The sequence below is a fragment of the Linepithema humile genome, chromosome 4 (genome assembly GCF_040581485.1).
Source record: "Linepithema humile isolate Giens D197 chromosome 4, Lhum_UNIL_v1.0, whole genome shotgun sequence".
NCBI classification, from domain to species: domain Eukaryota; kingdom Metazoa; phylum Arthropoda; class Insecta; order Hymenoptera; family Formicidae; genus Linepithema; species Linepithema humile.
In genome coordinates this window covers 6,051,727-6,077,181 of record NC_090131.1, presented here as the reverse complement: position 1 = coordinate 6,077,181, position 25,455 = coordinate 6,051,727, and the positions used below count along the sequence as shown (strand labels likewise).

Sequence of the window (25,455 nt, the reverse complement as noted above, 5' to 3'; positions counted from 1 at the left end):
GCACGTTCTTCGACGGGGTGAACCGGAATGATGCGGGGGACCGCGATACATATTTGTCAGGACTCGGCCGTGAGACGTGCCTGTCGGTGTATTCCGGAGAGATATTATTCGCGATAGGGAGAGAGATGGAAGTGCCAACCGGCGCGAAAATGGGCACTTGGACAGTTGGACAGTTCGTGGCCGCCTGGAAGACGATCGTCGTCGTTGTCGAGCAGATCTTTGCGCGGGGTGCAGGAACGCCGCGCGGACGTGAATAGGGGAGAGAGATGAGAACGAGAATCGGTGACGGCGGCCTCGTGAGTCACCCTATTCTTGTCATCCCTAGTTTCTTGACGGCGGGATGGCGTCTCTATCGAGTTACGGCTTTGTTTTTGGGTCGGCCGACTCCATCGGCACTTCTGGCGGGAGTCTGGGGACTTTCTTCCTCGATCTCACGTCCTCGATCCATGCAGCAAGGCGGCAACGATGATGCCTGGCCGAGCATCCGTTATGTTGACGACCGCGAATTCTTATTTCAGCGAATTCGAGTTGGACGTATCGCATGAGTTTTATTTCGCTGACACTTGGGAGGGAAAAAAAGAAAGGAAAAGACTGTTCCTGGAAATTTCCATGTCAAAATATTCAGCTTTTTAGATAAACGTCACGTAAGATTTCGTGTATACAATATTTTTCTTTGTATAATATATAACATCTTCAGTGTTACTGGTTTCAATGTCCGTTGGGTTCATTCGTGACATTGAGCTTTCGATATTTTGTATACGGGTCGTTCCGACACAAGGCTATCTATCTCACGGCAACCGTTAGCCGAACATTCGATAGCACTGAGAGCATCTATACTATGCGGTCACGCATCTTCGTGCCGTACCGGTAATTTACGCTGCGCGCGCGCGCACGTCTATCGTATTAGAATTTCACATTGGCGAAACTACTCCTTTGGCTGTTCCACCGCGTAGCGAGAAATTCTTCCGAGTTAAGGAGCGAGGAGGTTGGAACTTGTAGTAACCAATAACGAGGAAGAAAGCTTTCTTTATCTAGGTTGCAAAATCAAATTGCCACCCCCGCACCGTCGTGAGCTACCGCGCTCTCCGTCTCTCCCTTTCCTGCAACTCCGTCCTCTCTTTCCTACGAATTCTCACACCTTTCTACAGCCACTCACCGAGTCGAGTTCGTGAAAGCATTTCGTTCGAGTACCCGACCGCTATTCAAACCCCACGCCGAAGTTAAGAACTCGCTGATGAGGTAAATCAAACGTTCCTCGAGAAAACAATTCTTTCGGCATTCTAATGACCGCGCTTTCATTTGAAAATCTCGCGAAAAATTTCGATCGGAAGCTCCGAGAGAGAATTCGCGAATATTAAGCGGAGAGTGAGCAAAAGAAAAATTCCGCATAATAGTGTTTTATCTAAAAATACATGGTGCATTTTCGGCAAAGTTAAGTTAAGGCTCTCCGTAAGTAGTAGAGGCGTTGCTTTAAGCAAACCCCAATTGAAATCGAAAGCTTTTCAGCGCAACAATGGTCTGACCTACTTTTTTCAGAACTTGCGGCGATAAATCCTGAAGTTGTTAAATTAACTTACTTATTGTTAAAATTACGTTTAGATTGCTTCTGTCAAGTTCAAAAAAAGAAGCAAGCTAGACCATTGTTGCATCGAACAATAGCCACTTTTAAGAATTCGGTTCGCACTCTCTCGCCATCGTTCAAGATTTGAATCTTTCGACTGGAAATCTCAGTCAGGATTTTGTATGTCAAACTCGCTTCGTACGTATTTCGGAAACGCGTAATTTCTGACGTCATTCGAAAGCTTCTTCCCGCGCATTCATAATGTTGCGCTATCGGGAGAGAGAAGTACGCTTTGTTCAGCCCATGCAATGCGCCGAGAAGACGAAGAGTTTGCAGTAAGAACACCCAGTGAGAACTGCCACTACTTCCTCAACAGTTTGCAAGTAGCTGGCAAACATCGATGGCGGATGAGTCGTCTCGCGCGTAGTTCGTGAACTTTTTTTTTCACTACGTAAACCGATTGTAAACGTTACACACATTCTCCGGAATTTTGCAACAATTAATCGGATAGCGTTATACGGGAAATTTAATTTTAGATTTGTGAAGAAAAGTAAATTAAAAAGATAAGAGAAAAGACGAAGTGCAACAGGTAATGCAATTTTACAGCAAACGTCAAGTGCTATTTTTACGTAGAAAAATAAAACGCATTGCACATTAATTGTCTATTAGCTTGCAAAGGAAGCTTGGCAAATTTGATGAATTGAAAAAAGGTTGAAACTTTACATAACTATTTCAACAAATAAATGCGTAGTTAAAAATATACTACTAGTCTTTCTCAAAGTCTCATGACTTTTACTTGAAACACTTTCGTTTAAAATCATTGTTTTCGGAGACATTAATTTGTCACGCTCTTTTAAATGCTCTCTTTCTGAAGAAGAACGTCTATGGAAAAACTGCGTCTCTCAGCATTCGCGAGAGAGTAGAGTGACGGGTGACTCGGCTAACTCGAATAAGGACGCAAGCAGGTAGGAAGGAAGGCAAGCCGGAGTAACTTAAACAGCGGCTAACAAGAAGTAGCAAGTCATAATTGAGTCGGGCAAGTATGGCGGAGTCCATGTCGGTAGGTGGAAAGCGCCGCTGCCGACATACCTGACCGGAATTCGGAAACAGGTGAGGTGAGGTATTCCACGGTCTCCAGGTCTCAAGATGGTTTCCGTTAGTTCACCCCCGATCGAATGGAATCCAGATGTTTCCCGGCATATTAATGCTACAAGCGCAAATATCTAGATCCGACTACGGACGAGAGAGAGAGAGAGAGAGAGAGAGAGAGAGAGAGAGAGAGAGAGAGAGAGAAGTGAAGCTGATGTAGTCGAGTTTCTCAGACTTAAAAAAGCCAAATTCAAATCTAAATATTCAAGCGATATAAATGAGAAGATCCTACATTTGCATTTATCTTAATTAGAGAGATAGTTAAATTTCCATCTAAACTACAGCGATCAAATTTATTCCGCAATTTTCTTTGTTATAGAATCTTGTGAAAATGTCGTGAAACGTGACATAATCTGCTGCAGAATTAGAAATAAGTAAAGAAATACACAAAAAATATGCTAAAAATAAATACAAAATAAGTTAAAATCAGAAAAAGTTAAAATAAGAAGTTAAAATAAGAATAAGTTAATATCAGAATAAATTTTTTCGCGAGCTTTTTTCGAGAAGTAAATAAGTTTTCTGCTATTCATTTTGCGAGCGATAGAGACAGGACGAGTTCCTGCGAGTCTTGGATCTTGAATCGTTCGCCAGATGGCGCTCGTGTTGCATGCAATTGCCTGATTCTAGGAATTATTCGGTAGCGATCAACAGCGGTCAACGCGAATGACATTGATAGGCAAGAAGCAGCCAGCCAGGATCCGATCCACGAGCACAGGACGATCGATGCGCGAGAATGTCGCAGGGCAACTTATTGCAGGGATACAATTGTGAGTAGGACCATCATTATCCTCGCCGTTCCTTTCGCCAATGAGCCGCGACGTCCGCTCGCATGTTATGCGTGCGTCGTATCGTGAAAAATGAGCTCTGATAATGGCGGCTTTCGTTTATTTAACGGCAGACAAAAAAACCGAGATCTGAGCTGCGAATCGATGTAATGTGACACCTCAGAGAGATCGGTTGCGTGTTTTGTCGATTTAAATAAAGCATACGGCAAATAAAAAATTAATCACTTCGTGACCGTAAATCAGAGTATTATGCATTGTGCAAGGACGATCCCTGCCTTGAAGATTTTCGGAGCCCTTGGTATTTTCGGAGGAAACTGTTTACAGTATGCTTCTTCATTACAACCGTGGTATTATTTGACTATTTGTTCTCATTCGTGTGTATCTCAGTTACCTCTAATTTAATAATGGAATATAAGGTAGCAATTGGAAATTATGACTGAAATATATATATATATATATTATCAGAATAAATTACTCCAAAATAAAATGACAAAAACTATGATGGTAAATTCATAAATGATAGAGTCTCAAAATAATAAATAAATGATTCTTTTAATTAAAAATATTGAAATTATGTATTATAATAGGAATGGATTATATATCCTCAATGCAATTAAGAGATATTGGATTAATTATATCTCATATTAACTCTGACATATTTAATTAATTTACTATTTCATTTCACAACTTAATAATGATTGTAAATTTAATTATTTATCGACTAACAGTCATGCATAAGGTAGCAATTAAACAAGTGTCGTGTATGTAAAATATACATAATTCCAAACGCAACAAAACTTTTCGATGTATGTTTAGGATATAATATTGTGCAGCGTATAATATTGTGAGACTATTTAGAACTGGTATGACGTACGATTAAACGATGCATTGTCTCCTTTGAAATGCCACTCGCCCATCACTCGGTTACGTAATCAAAACAACGATGCTCTCCCTCCCAAAGAATTTCGAAGGAGTAAAACTGAAGCTCCTTCACAAACAATATCACAAATGTATTTTCTCTCAAGCAAGTAAATATTCATGTACTATCGATATTTACTCGCTTGAAAAGAACATTGAGAAATTATATTTGAAAAATAATATTTTTGCTCCGTTTTATGCTCCAAATTAACTATGTTGATAAATAAATTTATTGCTGCTGCATTTATAATAAACGGATAATAAATCATAAATAATAAAAAAATAATGAAAGTAATAATAAAAATAACGAAAATACCTATTCAATATTTTATGAAATGTTTGATCTACTGTTTGTGAAGTTATGCTTTCAAAAAGAGAATAAAATAAGTTTTGATGAATAGAGAAAATTTACATTACACCGAAATGTAAAATATGTTTGTCAGAAACGCGCGAGAAGAACAGAGTTTGTAAAATATCTGTATGATAATATATCGTTGTATAATTATTTTTAAGATAAGAGAATTCTCACGGAATACTTTTTCACTTTGTAGGGGAAACTCAGTACGACGATTCGCAGGTGCAATTTTCTCGTCCCATTCCAGACGATGTTATCAGGTGAGCTTGCAACATTAATGTATGCGACCAATACGAACTACTTTTTTTAGTGTGTCGGGTACAAAAAAAAGATAAAATCAAATTATGTAACTTACGTTACGTTAAAATTAATTTTGAAATATTAGACCAATATCCTGCTCACTTTTTAAATGAATTTTTGTGCACCTAAAAATGTGTTAGTTAAAATTTGTATTATTGCTTCACGTATCGCACGTCAATATTTGTCCTAAATTCCTAAATGCCGTAATTGATGAAATCAATATGACGACTTAGCGTTTACGAGGTGTACGTGAAAGAAGAATCTGGCTCTGACTCGAGGAGCGGTAATGTACCCGGTATGCCAGGATTAGGACCTGCCGTCGACCAACCATTGATCCAGATGATTAATCGCGGCGAAGGTTTTATCAATGAGAACGATTTGCGATCGTGTAAAATCGCATCCAAAAGCGACTGTGTGGACCTAGATGCAGCCATAGACTCCGAGGTGATCAATATCGACGGCACCGTCACGAAACTCCTCGGCAAGGACGCGTTAAGGTACAAAGTAAGTGCCAAAGTAAGGTATCTTAAATATTTGTCGAACTATTAGCGCGGCAAGTTGTTTGCCGAGAGCGAGTGCATATCGTTACTGCAGCAGTTTACATGAAATATTTCACCTGACGGGGCGGCGCTCCGTTTATCTAGTTGCCCCTTTCTTCTTACTTTGAAGAATTTCATTTGCATACGCTTGTTTTTACAGTTTTATGTGCCGGGTATTTGCCTATCTACATCGCGATACAGTATAATTATGGAAGTATTGTTTGGTGAAATTGCGCTTTCACACGGTATAATGTAATCTTTGACATTGCAGTGAATTGTTGCATATATAATTTAATCTTAAAAGGTTTCTTAATCACAATACTTTGCGAACTAATAAATTCCCTTTATTCACCGCCCTGGTATTTTTGTTAAACTTTCAAGTCCCGGTTTTTTCAGATTCTCGAGCAAAGTGCCAGTACGCCAGACGAGAGTGTGGTTGTATATTCACGTTCTGTTGCCGAAGGGCCTTCCTCCTCAAAAACCCGTCTTATCGATAAGGATGATCCGCGATCCAGGTTGCATTTTGTGAAATATCTCAAACGGGACGGGAAAACGCTCAAGATCTGGGAATGCGGCATTTGTACGTAATTTCTCCGTTATTTCTTTGCTCCGATAAAAAAAATAGTAATATTTAAATAGAAATATAGAGTTGACGAAGCAAACGCGAGAACTGTATAAATAAGGATTCTATTCCCGCATTATATCTATACGCGAGATTTTTATACATCCGAATAAGATCTAAATAAAAATGATAAGTCTCATATTTTTTCGTCGGAAATGCGATTAAGAATTCTCATTCAATCTCGCGGTGTGGAGAGTAATTACTTTTTAATGTTGACTCGAGAAGGGTCGACGGCTTGTTTTCGTAATAAGAAACTTTCACGTTTAATATTCGAATCAGGTTCAAAAGAGTTCCGCCATCAGTACACCTTGATGAGACACTTGCCGACTCACACCGACGAGAGAAACTTTAAATGCGATACTTGTGGCAAGGCTTTCCGCCAGTTGTCAACATTGAGTCAGCATAAGGCTATACACAGCGACGCCAGGCCCTACGTGTGCGAGTTTTGCAAGAAAACGTTTAACAGGTACGAAATGTCATTATCTCTTGTAGATCTAAGTTTCGCGTTTAAATTGCAGAACAGCGGGTGGTAAATTTTCAATTTTTATTTGCAAAGTCGATTTGTCGCTCTTATAAATAAATATTGCAAATAATGCGAATTTCGGAGTGTTTGCGCTGATTTAGTATAATACGAATTTCAGGGTGTCCACGTTGATTTCCCACCGGAAAACTCATTCCGAACATAAGCCGCACAAGTGTCACGTATGTGGCAAAGGATTTCATCAAAAGGGTATAACACGGACGCATAAATTACGCGACGATCTATTATTTCGAACAAACAAACTCTATCTGAGAGAATTTACAATATTTTTACATAAAGAAAAAAGAAAAATCTTCCTTTTTTTCTCTAGATTTTTATCAATATCTCTCCATTTTTATCAATATCTTTCAATAGCTTTCATGATATTTCATTGCGCGAACCGACGCGAAATGCTCCGCTGTCCGTAAACTTGCAATATCCGGCAATTAATATTGGTCTTTTCAGGCAATCTACGTAACCACGTGTTTACGCACACGAACGAACGACCTTACAAGTGCGAGCTCTGCGGCAAGGGCTTCAATCAGATGTCGAATTTGGTCTGTCACAAGGTAAAGGCGCACGCACACACCGATAAGAGTATGAAATACTCGTGCGGAATATGCGGAAAGGACTTTCCGCGCAGATTTGCTTTGCGGTCGCACGAGGAGTACAAGCACGGCATAAAGTATCGAAGCAACGTGCAGCCCGCCGTGAAGGAGTCCAATAATGCCAAAAAGTACGTGAAAGAGACTGCGATATTAGTCGCGATGTATAATGCGCGATCGTCGGTGCAACGAATGTAAAAATAACATGAAAAATCGTCGGAATTTTCCTGCCACCAAACGTAAATATTCGTGGAACGCGAACAATTAATTTCGAATCTGTTTTAATTAAAATAATCGATTATATGAATTATTGTCGGTATTTTTACTAGATAAGAGAGAAGACCTCGCAATTGTAATTAAATTGAGAGGAATTAGTAGGAATTTTGTGAATTGAATTTCTATTGATTTCGCGTAATTGATTAAATTTCCACGGAGATTAGATAGAGGATGTCAAAGCGCTTATATGTCCAGTGATTGTTACATGCAATGCAAAATAGCGTGATTCAATTATGGATATTCCCAGCGTGCAATATGTAATTATTGTGCATTTTCAGCAAGAACGTTAGGATCATACAATTGTCCAATGGCGATCGGAATCACATTAGCGTAAGCAAAGAGAAGGATTATTTCGGCTCGGTTGGTATACATTTGATTTACGATAAATACAATGAACTGGATTGCGTAATTAGTTTTGTAATTCTCTTTCATGAAAGTCGGATTTAATGGATAGTATCGTGATAGATAAGATCGATACGAAAGCGATGGAAATGGCGATGCTCGAAGGCCAGATGCCTTTCGCTCTCTATAAACCCGCGAAAGGTATACCGGTTCTCGTTAAAATTTCGCCCACTGCCAGTAATAAGCATGTAAGTACATTTTCAACGAATTTATAATTAAATTTTTCCGCGATTTTAGCTTTTTTATCAAAAATTAGATAAGCGTTAAAGTTATTCGTGTATTACACTTGTATTATTTAAAAAATTATAAACTATATAATTGAATAAATTAACAAATTAATGAAATTAATAAGTTTATGCATGAGTAGGAAATTTTTAAATAATAGTGAAGCTAATTTAAATTTTTTTATCTCCCTTTAATGCAATTATTATTTTCATGTTTAATATACTTGATGATAAAAAAATTCAGAGTTAGTTGACTTCGCAAGAAACTAATTTAAAAAAATAAGAGAATAAATACAGGAGAATCGAATCGGCGGATTCTTTTTAAAGATTTTATAATATTTTTAAACATCGATCCAATTTACTCGCACTTGCTTCAATTTGTTCAAAATTAGATAAGTGCAGATAAAATAAACTTATTTATAAAACTGTTATAAAATATTTAAAAATGATCTACTTTTTCTGCCAATTAAATTCATAGCACTTACTTTAAATAGACTCTATATTCTGCAAGAGTATTCAATTAACGATGATTTCGAAGCATATTAACATTAATATTGTAATAAATCCTAGAAAAAAATTGCTTGATAAAATTCTGAGGAAGCATTTGTTGCATTGTTGCACAGATACTCACACCTGCGACTGCCGAGGATTTACGAATGACAGGAAAAATTACTCTAAATTCTATCGAGACTGCAGACGTTGATGGTAATAAGGCGGTTCAGGTAAAAGTGCCGGTTGTTGCCACAGTGATACAGAATATCGAAGCCGATGGCAAATCCAGCTTCGTCATCGAGCCTCCCGGAGCGGAACAGGAGGAAGGTAAGCTCTCGGGAATTTTGCAAAGTAAGATGTTCTCGATAAAAAAAAATTCTTTTTTTAATTTATCGTTATCAGATGATCTAGTGACAGCGTTGGACTCGCAGTTCTCTTTTTCCGAACTCAATCACAATGAATTGGATCGTCCAAACGGCCCGAATTCGGCTCCGACGATGGACGATTATAACGAGTTGCTGGAGCTGGCTGCGCAAGGTGGAATACAGTTCGTTCGTGCCACAGAAGATGGTCGTTACGAGGTAATGCGGGAACAATTGTCTTATTCATGCATAAAGCTGCGTTTTCACTCATACGGTATGTGCACTGATAGTTGCGTTTGGTAATGAGAATAATATTCTTTATTGAAAATTGAAGTAATATCTCTTCTTCGTCACAATTTCATGCAATTATTCTTACGGTATATTATTGCAACTTTTGTATTTTTTAAATTAAGAATCTTCCTTTATTCCTTTCTCAAGTTTGATCTCTAATACGATGTATCTTGATAAAAAATCTTGATAATTGTAGACATTGCAGGATTATAATTTTATATGTAAGTAACTCGAGATATAACGTCGATTTTCGACATTCTTATTTCTGAGCAGGCAACGTACTTTTATACGCAAAATTGGCGTTACTGCGTCGACGTCTTTTCGAACGACTTTTCGTCCTATCGTACGCGCGACACATTCGGAGTATTCACGTCAGGTGCCTCCATTCCTTTACATAGATTTCTCTATTTAGAAGACTGTCGTACTGCCACGCTTGCGAAACGTGCCGCGCAACGTTCTTATAGAAACAGCGTTTGCTAAATTTATCTTTAGCGCGTCTTCAAATTAACATCAGAAATCTGATTAATGTTGACATTTACATTGTAGAATTTAGACATCATGAGGACTTCAATTAATTCATAATTTTCAGTCTCTAAATTAACCTTGGAAAGCTAATTAATTTTTACATTTATTCATAGAATTTAAATCATGGACGAGTCTAAAATCTTAAGTATCTTCCCGATTTAAATACCGTGGATTGTGCATAAAATGCGTTAAAAATTTTAATTATTGCCAAATACATTTGTATAAAATTATTTCTCGTGCTTATGAAAATTACTCTGGGACTGTAAAATATGTAACGTATTCATGCGTACGCTTTTCAGTTCGCACTACTGTAATAAATTATTCCGATCATGACAAAGCTTTAAACAGTTCAATGCCTCTGCTATTCGCGCCTGTTATGGTCGCAGGTTATGACGAGCAACGAGGCCCGCGACTTAATGGCGCAGAATTCCCACGACGTAACGATTCTTGACGGCGAACAGGCGGACGCCATCAATCTCGCGAATATACGCAATAACGGTGACGTCATCATCGGCGACAACGATAATCAGATCATGGTCCTGGAATCTGACCAGAAATCCAACAGTATGTCAATGGACGGTATCGAGATTCTCGAGGACAAAGACATCAGGATTCTCGAGGGCAAGAGCTTCGACGATCGTTTCGCGGATGGTATAACATTCCTCTCCCAGACGAAAATTGACGATCTCTTGCTGGGTCCCAAATCACTGACTATCGACGGCGACAGCGGCTTAGCCGTGCATGACGATGGTAAGTAAAAATGTGCCAAAAAAATCTCAGACAATTGTCGCATATTTCATTAAATATAAATCAGAGTAATTGATTTCATAATCAATACGTAAATTATTTCTCTATAATTCAAACAATTTATATCTAATTCAAAAACTCAGATTTTTTGATAGTCGATATGATGAAAAAATATGATGCTTTTGTAACAATGCGAAGCGCTAGATTTAATTTGTTTTTTGACACAGTATGTTTCTAATATTCTATGGTTGCCGATCCCAGCAATGGCCGTACCGTCGAGCCAGCAGGACCTAACGAGCATCTTGGGCCACTCCTCGAATCTATCCAGCTCGCAGTCCTCGTTATCGTCTCTGTTAATGAAGAACCATCCGCCATTGCCGCTATTGAATGAGACACTTCCGTATCTGAAGAGCAGTCAGAGCTTCGCGGAAGATCTAGATATTCTCGGCGTCTCCCCTGTGGAAGATCATCACTCGGAATACGATTCGAAGATGAAACTATCCTCGGTCTTCGACGACGACTGTGATACTGGTTTAATATCTTTCGGTCAATCGGACATAAAGATGTTCGACTCCGGGAATCAGTGTGTTAAGGTACGGCCGTATAAAAAGTCATTATGTTATAAGCAATATCTATCGAGAACATCTTTAAACGGTACGTCGACGAATTTTGCAGCCTTTCAACAGTAAGTTGACGCTGCCACCTCCAAGGATATTTCCTCCTGCTATGAACGATGTAAAGATTTTAGGACCGAAAAATCATAATCATGAATTGGCCACTTCGCATTATCAAGACAGAGTCTTTAGTCCGTTCGAGCAGTTCCTTAAGAGTATACAGACGAATGGCACACCTAATGCCGTCGACATGTTAGAAGGATGCAAGAAAGAAGTAAAGATACTCGGTAAAAAGCTGGGCACCGGTATTATCACTACTACTGAAGAGGGAGACGTCGTAGAAGTTGTCGACGACAAGAAATTTGTAAGTAACTTTCTTTTTGCGGTAATTAAAATTATTTTGTACGTTTATCATAATATTTCTCATTGTAATGTGATTTCTTTGATAATCACTTTTAGCTAATTTTTCACATAAATTTTCTTCGATTGAAATTTCTTTGCGTAAAAATCTTTGCCAAATATACGATAAATTAATGATCGGAAATTTATTTCGCTGCTAAGTGGCGAATGAAAATTCGGCTGGCGTCTTGATTACTTGATATGATATTTGGCGTTTTGTTACAGGAGATGGGCAGTGCAGTGGATTTCTGCGACAACGTCATGCAGCAGTGCGCGACCGTGTCGCCGCAACGATTGCACCGACAGCCGATGGAGAACGCCGCGGACAGCTTCTTGCTCCAAGTAAAAACCTTTGAGAGTAATTACGGTAAAAGCGACGAAAAAGAGAACGTTTCCCCGAATCTACACAGGCTGGCAGCCCCTGCGGCACAGATTTTCTGAATTTCGGCAATCGCTTCGCCGGGAAGGATATGTCGCCCGACGGTCATCTCGACAGAACCCGAAAAGAAGATCGCGAGGATAGTTTCGCGCCCGGAGAAGTGTTGGATCTAGACTGACGGAGTGCGGCTCTGGAGTTACTTATTTTTTGTGTCGTTAATCTACGCGGTTCGTTTGGGAAGATATTCGTGCTGCGATTCTCTTGGGTATAAAGAGAAGAAAGGTAATACGCGATAAAAAAGAAGGTGCGTATTGATATTTTTATAGTTTTCTGTTTACAGAAGATTGTATCGGTATTAAATGCGGCGGAAAGATCGTATTTTTATTTACGCATCTTTACTTACAAATTTTGTTGTTAAATAGTAAGCGATACCATGTAAGAATTATGTTAATGATACTGATGTCTAATATTTTTAAACACATGCAATTGATTTGCAACAGGTATAGTTGTATGATAAAGTATCTTTCGAAAGGCGAACAATATACAGCGAACATAATGTTTGATGGAATGCGTGCCTGTAAATCGAAGTATTCAATCTCAGATAATCAATCATCCCGTTGATTTTTACACGAATATGGTTCTTGAATTACGATCATAATGCTACTTTCGAGTTCTCTATACTAATTTACATATTACAATTATATAAATCTGACCAGTATTTTATATATTCAGACTTGCATGTTGAAGAATAAAATGTGTAAATGAAAATTTCTGTTTTTTTTTTTTTTTTTTTGTTAGACGATTGGAGTAAAATACGATATCTGTCGGCAAAAGGGAGAGAGAAATCATTCCAACAGTGATGTTTTTAATAAATACGCGGGATAGAGATACGAAAGACTGCGGTATTCCGATACGAAGGTTATTTAGATTTATTCGCGAATTCTCGACTCGGCAATATTTTCTCCGCGCGCACGTGCCAATACCAATAGGTGGAGTGGTTAATACCGTCTGCCCTGGCATCCATCCTTACTACTTGATAGTCAGCTCCCATTCGGAACCCTACCGTCTTATAACCAATGCAAGCAATCCGTCTTCAAATTTCGCAATTGTAGCTTTAGAAATTATGTGATTAGTCAATAATTTGATACAATACTCGCAAATTCATGCGAATAAAATATTTAGATTTATTATATATGTTTTCAAATCAAAATGTTATATATTGAATAATTTTTCAAAAAAACTATTAAATTCATTTTGATTCTATTTTTTAAATCTTGTATTTTATAACGCTATGCTACGGCAAATATTTAAACCTAAAGACAGAGATACTGATAACTACGCTACGGTTTATCTACCAAGTGATATTTTATGGTCTGACTTATCATTTATCTTCACTATTTGATAGTCAGCTCGTAGGAGCCCTTCTAGATTTAGATAACGCGGGAAAGACTTGCAATATATATTCTCGAAAGCATAAGATCGAAATAAGCATAATAAATTATAATAAAGAAGAGCAATGTTACGTTTTTATACATCGATAAAATAACGTAATGTTTTCTAATACAGAATGCTCGATGTTTCCTTTTTTTCGAGATTAATTTTTCAATCAAATCATATTTTTCTTAAAAATTTTATGGAGTGCTACTATCAATCGCAACTTTCTAATTTTAATTATTATTAAATATTTAATAAAAATTTGAAAAATTGTCTAAATCGATCGTTGTGGTTCGTAATAAATAAAACTAGAGAGTAATAAATTAAAAAAATTTCAACTTAAATCTAACACGACACGCTGCCGCTTACGAACGCGATGCATGTGCACGAGCAAACGTGTCGGAAAATTTACTTTTCTTCCGCAAAGCAGCCGGCAGTCCGCCGTCGTCGCACCTCGCAAATACGCAAAAATTAAGTTGTAAAAGTCGCTCCGAATCGTTCGCGCTTTCTAGCCACGTCTGCCGCGAGGAGGAGCGAATCCCACGGAAATTCCATTCGTTCTTTCTATCTGCCTTGCCCTCTCCCTTGCCTCCTCGTGGAGAGAATTCGCGCCTTTTCTCGGCTGCTTTGCATCGAATTATTTAAAAATGCACCCGACGTCCCGAGAAACATCTACTTAACTCGAAGGCGTTGGGACGTTCTTAACGCGCCGGGAGTACCGTGAGAACAATGGCGTTAACGACGACTCGCTGTCGGTCGCGACGATGCCTTACTTACAAAGGACGAAGAATTCGAAATCCTGAAAAGCCGGCTGGGATGTTTACAACTGCTCTTAATCGACGTTTTCTAACGCCGGATATTTTGTCATCCGATCGACATAGCTTCATAATTCTCGCAACAAATTCCTGATTCAAAAATTTCTTAACAATGTTGAAAACTCCACTTTCTAGGCGCGCATCTTGTATAAATTTTAATTAATTAATCATATTACAAAAAGATATGTTTCCAATAAACATTCATTCACGAGTCGTAGTTTATTTGTAAAAAAGACTATCAACGAAGGCGCCGCTAATCGCCATGCCGGAAATAATTGAATCTGGCTCGGTGGATTAATTGCATTTTCGTAAAGAGCCGGACGATGAGAGCAACCGGGGATGAGCATCCTATTTGCTTTACAACGTAATTGCGGCAGAAAGTATACCCGCGTTAGATCACTCGGTGCATTATGGCCCAGCGGCATACCTATAAACGGGAGAAGAACGCTCGTCGTTTTCCACCGTCGAGATTTCTCCCGCGGGTATAACTTTGGCGAGCGAAACGGCCCCGCGGATTATCTGAGGAAGTGCGAAGAGGCTTTTAACTCGGTATAATTTATTTAAAAGCCGGGGGCCGGGGGGGCCGGCCGCGAAAGGGGAATCTCCGAAGAAACAGCCTTAATTAGCACGGACTTTCTTACTACCGGCAGATTCCTCCTTAATTTTCGCAGATGAAAACCGCGCGATCCACCTCTTCCACGCCGCGTCTTTTTTCCTCTCCCCTCCGATCCTCTAGTCTTTTTCTTCCTCCACCTTCTTTATGATTTTCTTCGTTACCTCGACATCGTACGCTTCCATTCTACTCAAACGTGCTTGACGATTTGCAATAAAGAAGAGACCTCGATTTTGATTAAATTCCGCAATTAAGAGAAACTCAGTCGAACGTATATGCGAGATTTAACGGTGGGTAGTTGAAGTCCAAGTGTAATATGATTTCGCCCGATTCCGCGAACTTTGCATATAGCCCTGTCCCACATTCATCGTACTACGCAATACGCCAAATCGATTTTAGTTCAGTCAAGATTTGATGAAAGTTTTAATGAGAAAGATATTTAATATCAAAGAAGAAAGAATTTTTCGTAAGTTAAAATTCGAGAGCTAGACAGTAAACCTTGTGGTTAATCTCTTTTGCTATAAAAGAAATTTTGAAAGAGATTTAAGAAATATTTGAGGCTTTATTGTAAAAATATAAAATATTAGAAATTTATAGTCTTGAAATACAGTTATAATAGATAAAATAAAATAATATGAAATATAATAAAAAATGATAAGACTCTTTTTAAATGCACCGTTGTCACTTGCATATACTGATATCATTCTTCGCGGATGCTCTCCGGAGTATCTATGAGATAGATCGAAAAGCCCCGCTGCAAAGCGACTAAACGCGACGTCCGTGCGCACGTCTGACGATTTTTCTCCCTAACAAAGTCAATTGACGGAGCTGCCGTAATGTGCTGCCTACTTTGGAAAATTCACTTTGAATTTCGCCCCCTTTACGAGCTTTTCCTTTCTACTTTCCACGGGACATTACTTCGTTCCCGGCGCCCGCGCGCCGGTGCCCTCGCGAATTACCTCGTCAGAAATTCAGCCCTCATACACAGCCATTTCGCAAATTCGATCTCTCTCTCTCGGTGCGCGAGACGCGGCTACCCTCCCCACGTTTCGAGCTGCTCGACAGAGAGAAAGAGAAAGAGCGGAGCAAGTCAGCTAGTCGCCAGTGGTGTAATATTAAATTAAACCGACTCGCAACACATAAAATTGCATATGCTATCTGAATAACGCTGTAGCTGAAGATTTCATATATAAAAGAGATTATATAAAAGAGATTGTAAAAGCTAAAAAAGAAATCTCAACACAATTTGCTCTTATAAATAAAATTTCTTTTTGTTCTAAAATAAAAGATAATAATTTGTTATCTAATATTTTTTTATTTGATATACATTTCACATTTTATTTAACATGTTAACAGCTATATATTAAATTCAAAATACTAAATTACCGTGCTAGATTAAAAATCGAACAATTTTTTTATCTAATCAATATGACAAAAATGATTTTTTTCCACAAGGAATATCTGTAAGAATCGAAATGATAGAGTTATGCTGCGCGTGTATTATTAGATTAGATAAATAGAGCTTCAGTGTATCATATTACATCAATTGCTAGAAAGAATAATACGAAAGCGGAAGGAGACAGTGAGCCGTTCAGTCGAGCAGAAATTTTCCCAAGATGCCGCCTTTTGTTTTAAAAGGCGGAAGACACGAACCTGACCTGACCCAATCTGATTTCAGTCTACTCGAAGGACTACCGCGTAGACATAAGGTTTCTCGGCTACGGCAAAGTAAAAGGAGCATGAGTGGTTGAGAGAAGATGGGTGAAAGAGAAAGAGAGAGAGAGAGAGAGAGAGAGAGAGAGAGAGAAAAAAAGAAAGAGAGAGAGAGTGAACCGGAAATGAAGCTGCAACCTGCTACGACAAATACTCGTCAATAACTTTCCAGTTAAAAAATCGATAAAAATAAATATGGAGTGAAGCAGTAAGCTATCATCACATATTTGTTTGCAAGTTAATATTGTTGAAGTAGCTGGGTAATTATATAGCGCGTAAATCATGCACGTGAATATTGAAATATGTTATTTTAAAAGCGTAATATTTCCTTTCAGTGGAGATAAAATATATATTATAATAGTAAAGCTTTTTAAATATTCATCGTTTGCTAATTTTACTGACGTTTGATTGACTCAACTAAATTCAGGCGGAACCAAATTCAGATTCAGTAGATTTGTGATTATCATATTTTCCATTTAATATTCGTGCTTCAGTCTTCGTAGAATTCAGATAGAATTTGTCAGATGAATGTTGACGCTTCTTTATTGGTCTCATTTTGGCTGACCACGGACATTTCTTATTGCTCACAATCAGATGAAACCGGGGTTTTTCCCTCTGACGATAGCAAACGTGGTTTTCTTGAATATTTGATGTTTTAGTTTTGTCGTCATATATACATTTGTCTTTAGATAAGAAGTATCGCAAAAGCTCAATTTTTTGGTAATTATTAAACAAGCCAGATTTTCTCAAAGTAATTATGTAATAAAATTATCATAATATTGAATGTTATTTTTAACAATTAATTTATTTTGCTCTCTTTTTCTCTCTATCATCAATCAAAAAATAACAATATAATCAAATTACACTTCGTCATTCGACAAATAAAAACTCGATCGATTTTTCTATTTACAATAAAAAAAAATGTAAAGAGAAAAGTGCGGTGTACCAATACTTCTATCTCTCATCCGACACTTTTACGGATTTTATATTCTTAGAGTCTCGAAAGTTTTATACACGTTGATTGTAGCGCCGGGGGCTTTCGGTATCTTAACGACCGACTCGTTGCGGCCTTTTGTGAAGAACACCCGATATATCACGACGATTCTGCTCAAGCGCGTCTTTACGAGCACCGCAAAAAATTTATAACTCCAAGATGGAATTGGATCGCGCGGTAAGCGCCCGTCGAATACTGATTACGCATTGCGCTACGTGCGCGCACTGTTGAGCTTGCCCAATCTAGGGGGAAAAAGATATCTTATCTGATTGCCGCGAGCCGCGTTTTCGGCGATTTTTCAACAGCTTTCGTGACTTTTTTCGCATGAAAAAAAAATACAGAGCAACATAATAAATAAGCCCGGTCATCTGATTAGAGCACGCGACGTAATCGCCGGCAAAGTAGACGTCATTAAAATTCCATAAAGTGGGATAATAAAAGCTTCGCCACGTGGGCACGCCTCTGAATGTGGCGAAATCCGCACGAGATCTCGTGGTGTGCGGCAAATAAAATCGTGCGTTAAATTTGCTACAGCGAAATATTCGGAATTATCGATCCTCCGATTTCGGTCCGGCCGGATATGAATCTTGGATATTGTTACAGCCCGCCGGGACAATATTATCGAGTAGTTAAATTCAGCGGTACAATATATTTTGAGTACAGCCAACGGCTATTAAGTCCGCGCCGAGCTCGGTGCCGCGGGGCGAATTAATTAATAAAACGCGTTGTTCATTAACTAATTGACCATTGGGCAAAGAGCTTCGCTGAGAGATCTCATTTTTGATGCGACATATTACGTCAGCCTTAACGCACCACACGCGTGATTTAATAACTAAAAGTATTGCGAGTTATAACGCACCACACGCGTGCTAGATATTTATGTTACAACATTAAAAATATTGAATATAATTTTTTTTCATACACCTTGTGAGATGTAGAAATAGTTACGCGTAAAATAATAGAATTTTGTTATAAGAAATTGTACAATGCAAATAGAAAATAGGTGTAAAAATTTTAGAAAAAATATAGAAATTAACAGAAATTTTCAGTTCGATGCTAAATGTTTGCTAGTGCGTCTGTTTGGGCAAATTTGTTAATTTTTCTTAATAAAAATTTAATTTAATATTATAATTTGTGATAAAAAAAACGCTATTTACCCGCTCGTTTGCCAGCGCGTTATACATACATATAAGCTATTTTGGCACGAGATTTCATGGGAATTACCAAGTCGTTTTACGTCATCACGAAAGAACATTTATATGGTTGTAAATGGAAAGCCCGCTAACGATCTACGAACTAATATGTGTAATAGCACTGCACTGACGGCGGGGCCAGTCGCGAGATCGTTTCCGCTTTTCAAACACGTTCTCAAACGCAACGGAACTATCCAATAGCATTTACACTCTGCTCACGCGATTGCTCAAGATTTCCAAACTTTACCAAATACCACCGCAATGCAAGATCCCTATTCGACAGAAGCGATTTCGCAGCTTTCCATTCAACGCTCCACTTTTCACCTCCATTGTTAAATTTTGCAGCCAATGCATTATTCCGAGAAGCTGTTTGCTTTGCGTATATCAATGTAACAGTAGACTTAAAATTTTTACAAAGTGCATTATTTGTGCACGAGTAAAACAGAGTGTGTAAAACCCGTTGAATAAATAAAAAAAATCAGAATCCGTTCTGATTTTTTTTATTTTGTAACCGGGCGAATCGGGTAAACTTTTGCGAAAATAACGCTTAATTTTGTCGTTCATTTCGCATCGACGACCAATATATCGTATTCAAACTCGGAAAATTATTAATAGTGATAATCTGGAGTGCGCGTGTACGCCGCCAGATGGTGAGTTTAATAAGTCAAATTAAATTGGATTAAGAGGAGTCGTGCCATTCGCACGATGCCCGAGGATTTTGAATATTATATCAGGAATTTTCTGCAGGTCTGTGTGCCTAGAGCGATCGTGTAGTAGTTGAGTTACATCAGTCGGAAGAACGACAGAACGATGTTGAAAAGAAAAAACTGTTACTTTCGCGATTTGCAGTGCGTCTAACACATTTCTAATTAACGCCGACGTCTTTTTATTAGATTCAGTGCGTGGGCGGAAAGCGAAACCTGTTTAATATAGTTCCAGTGTTTCATTTACCGGAGAAACTTAATTGCCAGAGCTAGGCAAGTGCGCTTCTTCAATAATTGAGTGATTTACTATTTGATATTTGGCGAGTAGTCCAATGAAATTGATTGACGCAATAACGATGTATGTTTAGGTAATGCTCGCAGTAAACGAAGCAAAGTGAATTTATCGAGTTCTGATGACATGAATATTCATTACTGATCTTTTTGTCATTTTTAAAAGAAATGCTTGTAAAAATTACATATAATATTCGGAAAAATATTTGCCTGAACTGTGCGCCTTTTTCTTGCAGGTTCATCAAATGTTTAACACATTTTTATATGCGAGTAAATATTCTGAGTATAGAACATGAATGTAACATTAATTAATTGCACGAGATTAGGTTGTTTGAGATAAAACGGGTTGACAGTAACATGCGATAATATCCATCCTCTTATTTATTATTAATAATGCGTATTCCGCCTGGGGCATGAAACTCGGTCGAAAATAGAGCACGATGATATGTGCACGTCTATGCGTCGTTATATGTGCGTGTGTACTTTCAGAAACAGGTATGTAAACGTGCAAACGCGTTACATATTGTAACGGGCGCATTTATGCGGACGGGCACAAAATCCTGAAAGCGCAAATTAATTTCTCCCATTCCCTCATTATCGAGGAAAATGCGCAAGAGAGCGAGAGCATAATTTCGCAATTAATATTTACCTTTTTTACCTCTAATTATATTACGATTTTGTTTTGTTCGTATTGCGTAAATTCGCACTCCGATAAACCTCTGATACGCACAGCGTGTATATCTCGCAAAAATTAGCTTGTTCGGTTAGTCGAAAGTGGTTGAAATTGAAAAAAAAAAAAAAAAAAAAGGAAGAACCCCACCAATTGGCGTGTTTTCGTTAATTGAATTTTCGACCGCTTCATTATCAGCGCCAGTTGCTCGCCCGGTTGATATTTTTTCCGATCGCGCTTGCCCGCGCCGTGCTCGCGTTTTTCTTTGTTTTATTTTATTTTATTTTATTTTTTTTCATTGTAAACGAACGCACGCGCGGCAGTAATTAACACATAGAAAGTGGATACGAGTGGAGAATCACAGGAGACCATCAGCAATGAAATAAAGATATACGAGAGAAAATACTCGATACCTCCGCAGTAATCCCGATTTACTCTCTCTCTATTGCGAATTGCATTTAAATATTTAGAATTAATTGTTTTCTTAATCAGAATAATCACACAAAGTTTTTTAAATCTACAAAACAAAAACCTCGTAATCGAGTTTCATGTAATGTTTTTTTAGTGTCAATTTTTAAGCTATAATAAGAAAAGATTCGTTGAGACATTGTCGCGTTTGACAAAGCGCTTGAATTCCCTTTAGTTCTCTTTACCTCGGTTTCAGTTCAATTTTACATTTGAGTTTGATTTTACGTTTTAAATAATATTTGTTACAATAATGTAATAAAGCAATGCTTATTATTCGATATAAAATGAAATTAAATCGTCGCCCAGCGAGCAATCGATGCATATGAATAAAAGAAATCGCGCTATAAGGGGAAATACAGTACGTGTTTTCCCGAATTGAGCAATCACCGTAATGTGTGTTACACTATAGACATTGCACAAATACGATGTTAACGCAATGTTGTGTTACGCCGAAGCGGTGCGAATCGTCCGGCGCGAGGGACGAGCGTCTCGCGAGTTTATTCTTTCTCGACGCGAATCGACATCGATCATTTTTCTCGCTTCACGGTCTCAATTTTTTCTCGTAAAAATCGTATTTTACAAACTGCACGGCATTCGAATGCGCATGGATCGATCATTGCGGAAAAATTATACGCAATATTGCTCAGATAAAATGTTTAAACGTAAATTTGTTCGTCGTACGAACAAGGCTGAACTTGAGAGCGGCTCGTGTCTGCTACTAGTTTCGATCGTAATCGCGCTACGATACGCCACGGTTGTCCGACCATATCAATCACATCAGAAACGGGCCAGTCGATTCCGCGCGTTACCACAATAGTGTTTCCACGGGATTATTGCCACGTTGCCCGTGTGTGCAAATAACACGACGCATTTTGATACACTTTATCGCAACTCGCACGTCCCGCCATAAGCCCGTGTACCTCTCGGTCTTGAGTTGAATAAATAAACAAACTGCCAAAGAATTGATTGGATGCCACATGTCACTTTTAAAACGCGAATATCGCAGCTCTTTCGGATAATTCCTCAGAATCCATTTTAATTTTTCTATTAAATTATTTTCGATTATGATTTAATTCCGCTTAGTCAGTATTATGTACAATTTTCATATAATATAATAATCGCCGCGTGTAAAAAATCGCCATTGGAAAAAAGGACGGAAAAAGGATTTCTATTGAAAAATTTCAAAACTTCGACCAGCCAAGTCCCGTCTACCTTAAATTCTTTACGATACGAAATAACTTATAACAACGTCGTGGGTAAAACACTCCCCCTCCCCTCTCACTCTTTCGCCGCTCGATCGCTGGAATTATTGACGAGCCGCGAATTATATCGGAGGCATGAAAGGGGCGGAAGTCCCGTTGCGAGAAAAAAAGGGAAAGCGCGTATCCGCGGGGAGCGAAAAAAGGCGCGCCCTTAAAAAATAGACGAGCGAAGGCGAGGAGAAAAGGAGGAATAAAACGAAGGTGGGACGAACGCGCGCCGATAGAAACGGCGACTGCTTGATACACCGTGCACATCGGATAAATTTTCAATCGGACAAATTCTGAAAGGGCCGCTACTACATTCCCCTTCCACCCCGTCGCTTCTTGCCGCCCCTTCCGTGCTCCCACAGACGGTCGAGCAAGTTTAAAAATCGATGCAGTCCCGAGGAACCTTCTTCGTCTTCTTTCTCCCGTATTTTCTTTCCTCTCAGTCTCCCTCTTCGTCTCTTCGCGATTTCGGCGGGAGGAAGAAGGGAGAAACCGAGACCACCCTCCCTTTCCTTTTATCGGATCTCCTTTTCTCCTCCTTCTGAATAGGAAAAGAACGTATACACACTGGCCGGAGGTGGCCAGATACGCGTACGGTGGACGACATAAACTACAGCGCGATAAGCGTGCCTTCCCTTTCATCGCTACGAATACGAGTTTCGGTAGACACGATTGGAATTCGAATGTACGTAAAGTCCATTTCTTATCTTTATCTTTATTTTTGTCGAACGAAAAACTGCGCTAATATGACGCATTGTGATTCTTCTCTCGCTCCCTTAGCCGACTGTATTGAATATCAATAATTAATTCACACGGAGTGAACTTGCTGCAAATTAGCAATTGATTTTATCGAATTAAATTTCAACTACACATTCACGGTTATTACCTCGACTGCAGATTGAAAGCAAGCGTATTATTTTTATGGTTCGTTGCCTCGCGGCCAATCTGTATTTTTAATGCTTCCTGGGCGAGCCGTTGCCGGATTTTCAGTTTGATACATCGCATACGCGCCACGAGATCACGAGCCGCAGAATTGCAAGTCGAAAATACGTTCCCATTTTTTCTCCGAGCCTTGCTTCGCCCCCTCCCTTCCCGTCTATACATGTGCCCTCCCGCGTACGTGTGCTCTAAGACGGAGCTCGGGGTATTGAATGTGGTTCGGGGCGCCGAAATTTCGAATGCGGGTCACGTAGACGCTAAAACGCCCCCATGATTCAATTCGCATCAGCCATTCCCCCTTCGTTCCCGCTCCTACTTCCACGTCAGCCTTCGTCGTTCCCCTTCAACCTCGAGTACATCGCCGGAAAGCTCGCGAGTTCCACCTTGGCGCGAAGACATTCCCGAGCGTGTCAACCCGTGCGCTACTTACCGCGATTGTCTGTCCTCACCCTTCTCTCTTCCTCTTTCCCCTCTTTCCGCGGCGGGAATTTTTCTTTTACGGCCTTTCGCGGGAATGCAATTTCTATTTTAGGAGCCGATCGAATGCATTTAGGCGTCGCGCCGGGCGGGTGAGCGAAGTCGAAGTGATGGTGTGCGCGAGAGGACTCACTTCACTCTCGAGGATCGATATGCGGCAACTCGGACTCGTAAACTATCGCGTATCTACACGCGCGCGGCCCTGACACTTTGAAGCCTCTCGGAGAGAAGAGGCTTGGAAACAATGGTGCGCGCGTGGACGACGCGGAGTAACTTGATCCGTGAGGCAATAACAAAAATAAAAGCATCGATCGATAAATTCACTTTTGTCTTTCATATAAATTCAAGAAAAGTAATCGATATTGCGATAAAAAAATATAAAATAAAAATTCTGTTAGAATAAAATGTATTTTGAACGAAACGGTTGAATAAAATGGAATAATGTTTCATTGTCTATTCGCGCTTTTCAAACTTAATTAACGAAAAGCTCTTCAAATTTCAATGGCTTGTATTTGAAAAATGGTTAGTGACTTGATATTCAGCTAATAGAAATTATATGAAAGAATAATACTGTAAGTTCTTATATTCCATCAATTATTATAATTCCATCATTATATATAATTAATAATTATATATAATATCTAAATAATTATTATAATTGTTATTATTTATAGTAATCTTTTATACATATACGTATGTATATACAGTGTTCCAGATCAACTGTATCATGCGTTAATAGCAAATTTCTGAAGTTATTTGGAGACAAAAATCATCATACCAAAATGTTGAAGCTACAATAATTTTTAAATGCGATATATTTAAAATTGACCGAACAGATTGTCAGAAATTCATGTGCGCAGGCATCGCATATTAATTTTTATATCCTCACCAAATGAGAAACATCAGAAATTAATTATTAGTTAACAGGTAATACGGTTAGTTCGACACTTTGTACATTTTAGTATTTAGTATTCGATCTATTTTTTTAATGATATTAAAATAAAATAATTTAGACTGACTTACCGGCATGATGCGTAGCAGTGGAGTTGTTCACAAGTTGATCTGTAAAACACAAAGTATGTACATCAAAATTATAGCAGCGTTTAAAATTATTATTTGACAAATAATTATGCACATTAAACTTCTATTCATCTTTTTTTTATGCAAATATCTAATAAGAAAAATATATATTTATATCTAATAATCATAAATATTTAAAATTGCAAATCTTTTATTGAATATTTTAGAGTTTCTATGTGCATTACATAATATTTTACGTACAAAGTTTGCAAATAATAGATAACAAATAAATAATTACTTACTCTAAAGTTGTTCTACCGGTGCCTGATGCTCTTCCTGAGCCTCCTCCTCCTCTCAGTCCTCGCAGTCCTTCAAGCACTCACACACGTTCGCGGCGCAAATTCGAAAACCGTCCGATGTTTTAAACCGACGCGTACTTTGTCATTCGGACAAAGTAAAACTCGAATATCATCGCATGGAATATACGTTCGACACGTTTCGCAATAACGACGGAAAAGGATGAGATCGAAAAAATGGGAAATAGTAAGGGTAATATTATTGGAGAGGATAACACGCCGATACAGGACGCAATCTATTCCGTACAAGTACTGCCGTGCGAATGATAAAGGAACAGTAGACATCAAAGACAAAGTCGCGTCAATTCTGATTTGGAATGCGGAGAAAAAACAATAATACGCGTGCGAGTAGACAGGACACAGGTGTGTGAGAGAAAGAAAGAGGGGATATGGAACGCGCAGGTTAAGCGCGACGATGGGTGAGTTCCACTTGGCGATCGCAACGCTCCTAGA

The 25,455-nt window shown here is 38.7% G+C and overlaps 2 protein-coding genes across 3 annotated transcripts in view; one reads left to right on the top strand and one right to left on the bottom strand.

Annotated features, from left to right (window-relative positions):
• Nmdmc (NAD-dependent methylenetetrahydrofolate dehydrogenase) overlaps positions 1 to 25,189 on the bottom strand; it is a 59,454-nt gene extending 34,265 nt beyond the window's left edge. The window contains exons 1-2 of the mRNA XM_012366516.2: positions 24,949 to 25,189; positions 24,650 to 24,688 (exon numbers count right to left, since the gene is read on the bottom strand). The gene's annotated coding sequence lies outside the window, so the exon portion shown is untranslated. The remainder of the gene's footprint in view (positions 1 to 24,649; positions 24,689 to 24,948) is intronic.
• On the top strand, positions 3,309 to 17,709 carry LOC105671946 (uncharacterized). 2 transcript variants are annotated; one of them, XM_067353098.1, is made up of 16 exons: positions 3,309 to 3,477; positions 4,965 to 5,028; positions 5,302 to 5,572; positions 6,004 to 6,187; positions 6,509 to 6,695; positions 6,871 to 6,959; positions 7,215 to 7,485; positions 7,909 to 7,990; positions 8,068 to 8,220; positions 8,880 to 9,075; positions 9,151 to 9,329; positions 10,313 to 10,676; positions 10,935 to 11,266; positions 11,349 to 11,651; positions 11,912 to 12,028; positions 12,097 to 17,709. In XM_067353098.1, the coding sequence occupies exons 1-16, from the start codon at positions 3,444 to 3,446 to the stop codon at positions 12,241 to 12,243; spliced, it is 2,973 nt and encodes a 990-aa protein (XP_067209199.1). In that variant the 5' UTR covers positions 3,309 to 3,443; the 3' UTR covers positions 12,244 to 17,709. The 2 variants fall into 2 exon arrangements, with proteins under 2 accessions (XP_067209199.1, XP_067209200.1); XM_067353099.1 differs by lacking the exon at positions 3,309 to 3,477 and adding an exon at positions 3,495 to 3,818.
• Positions 25,190 to 25,455: the final 266 nt, after the last annotated feature.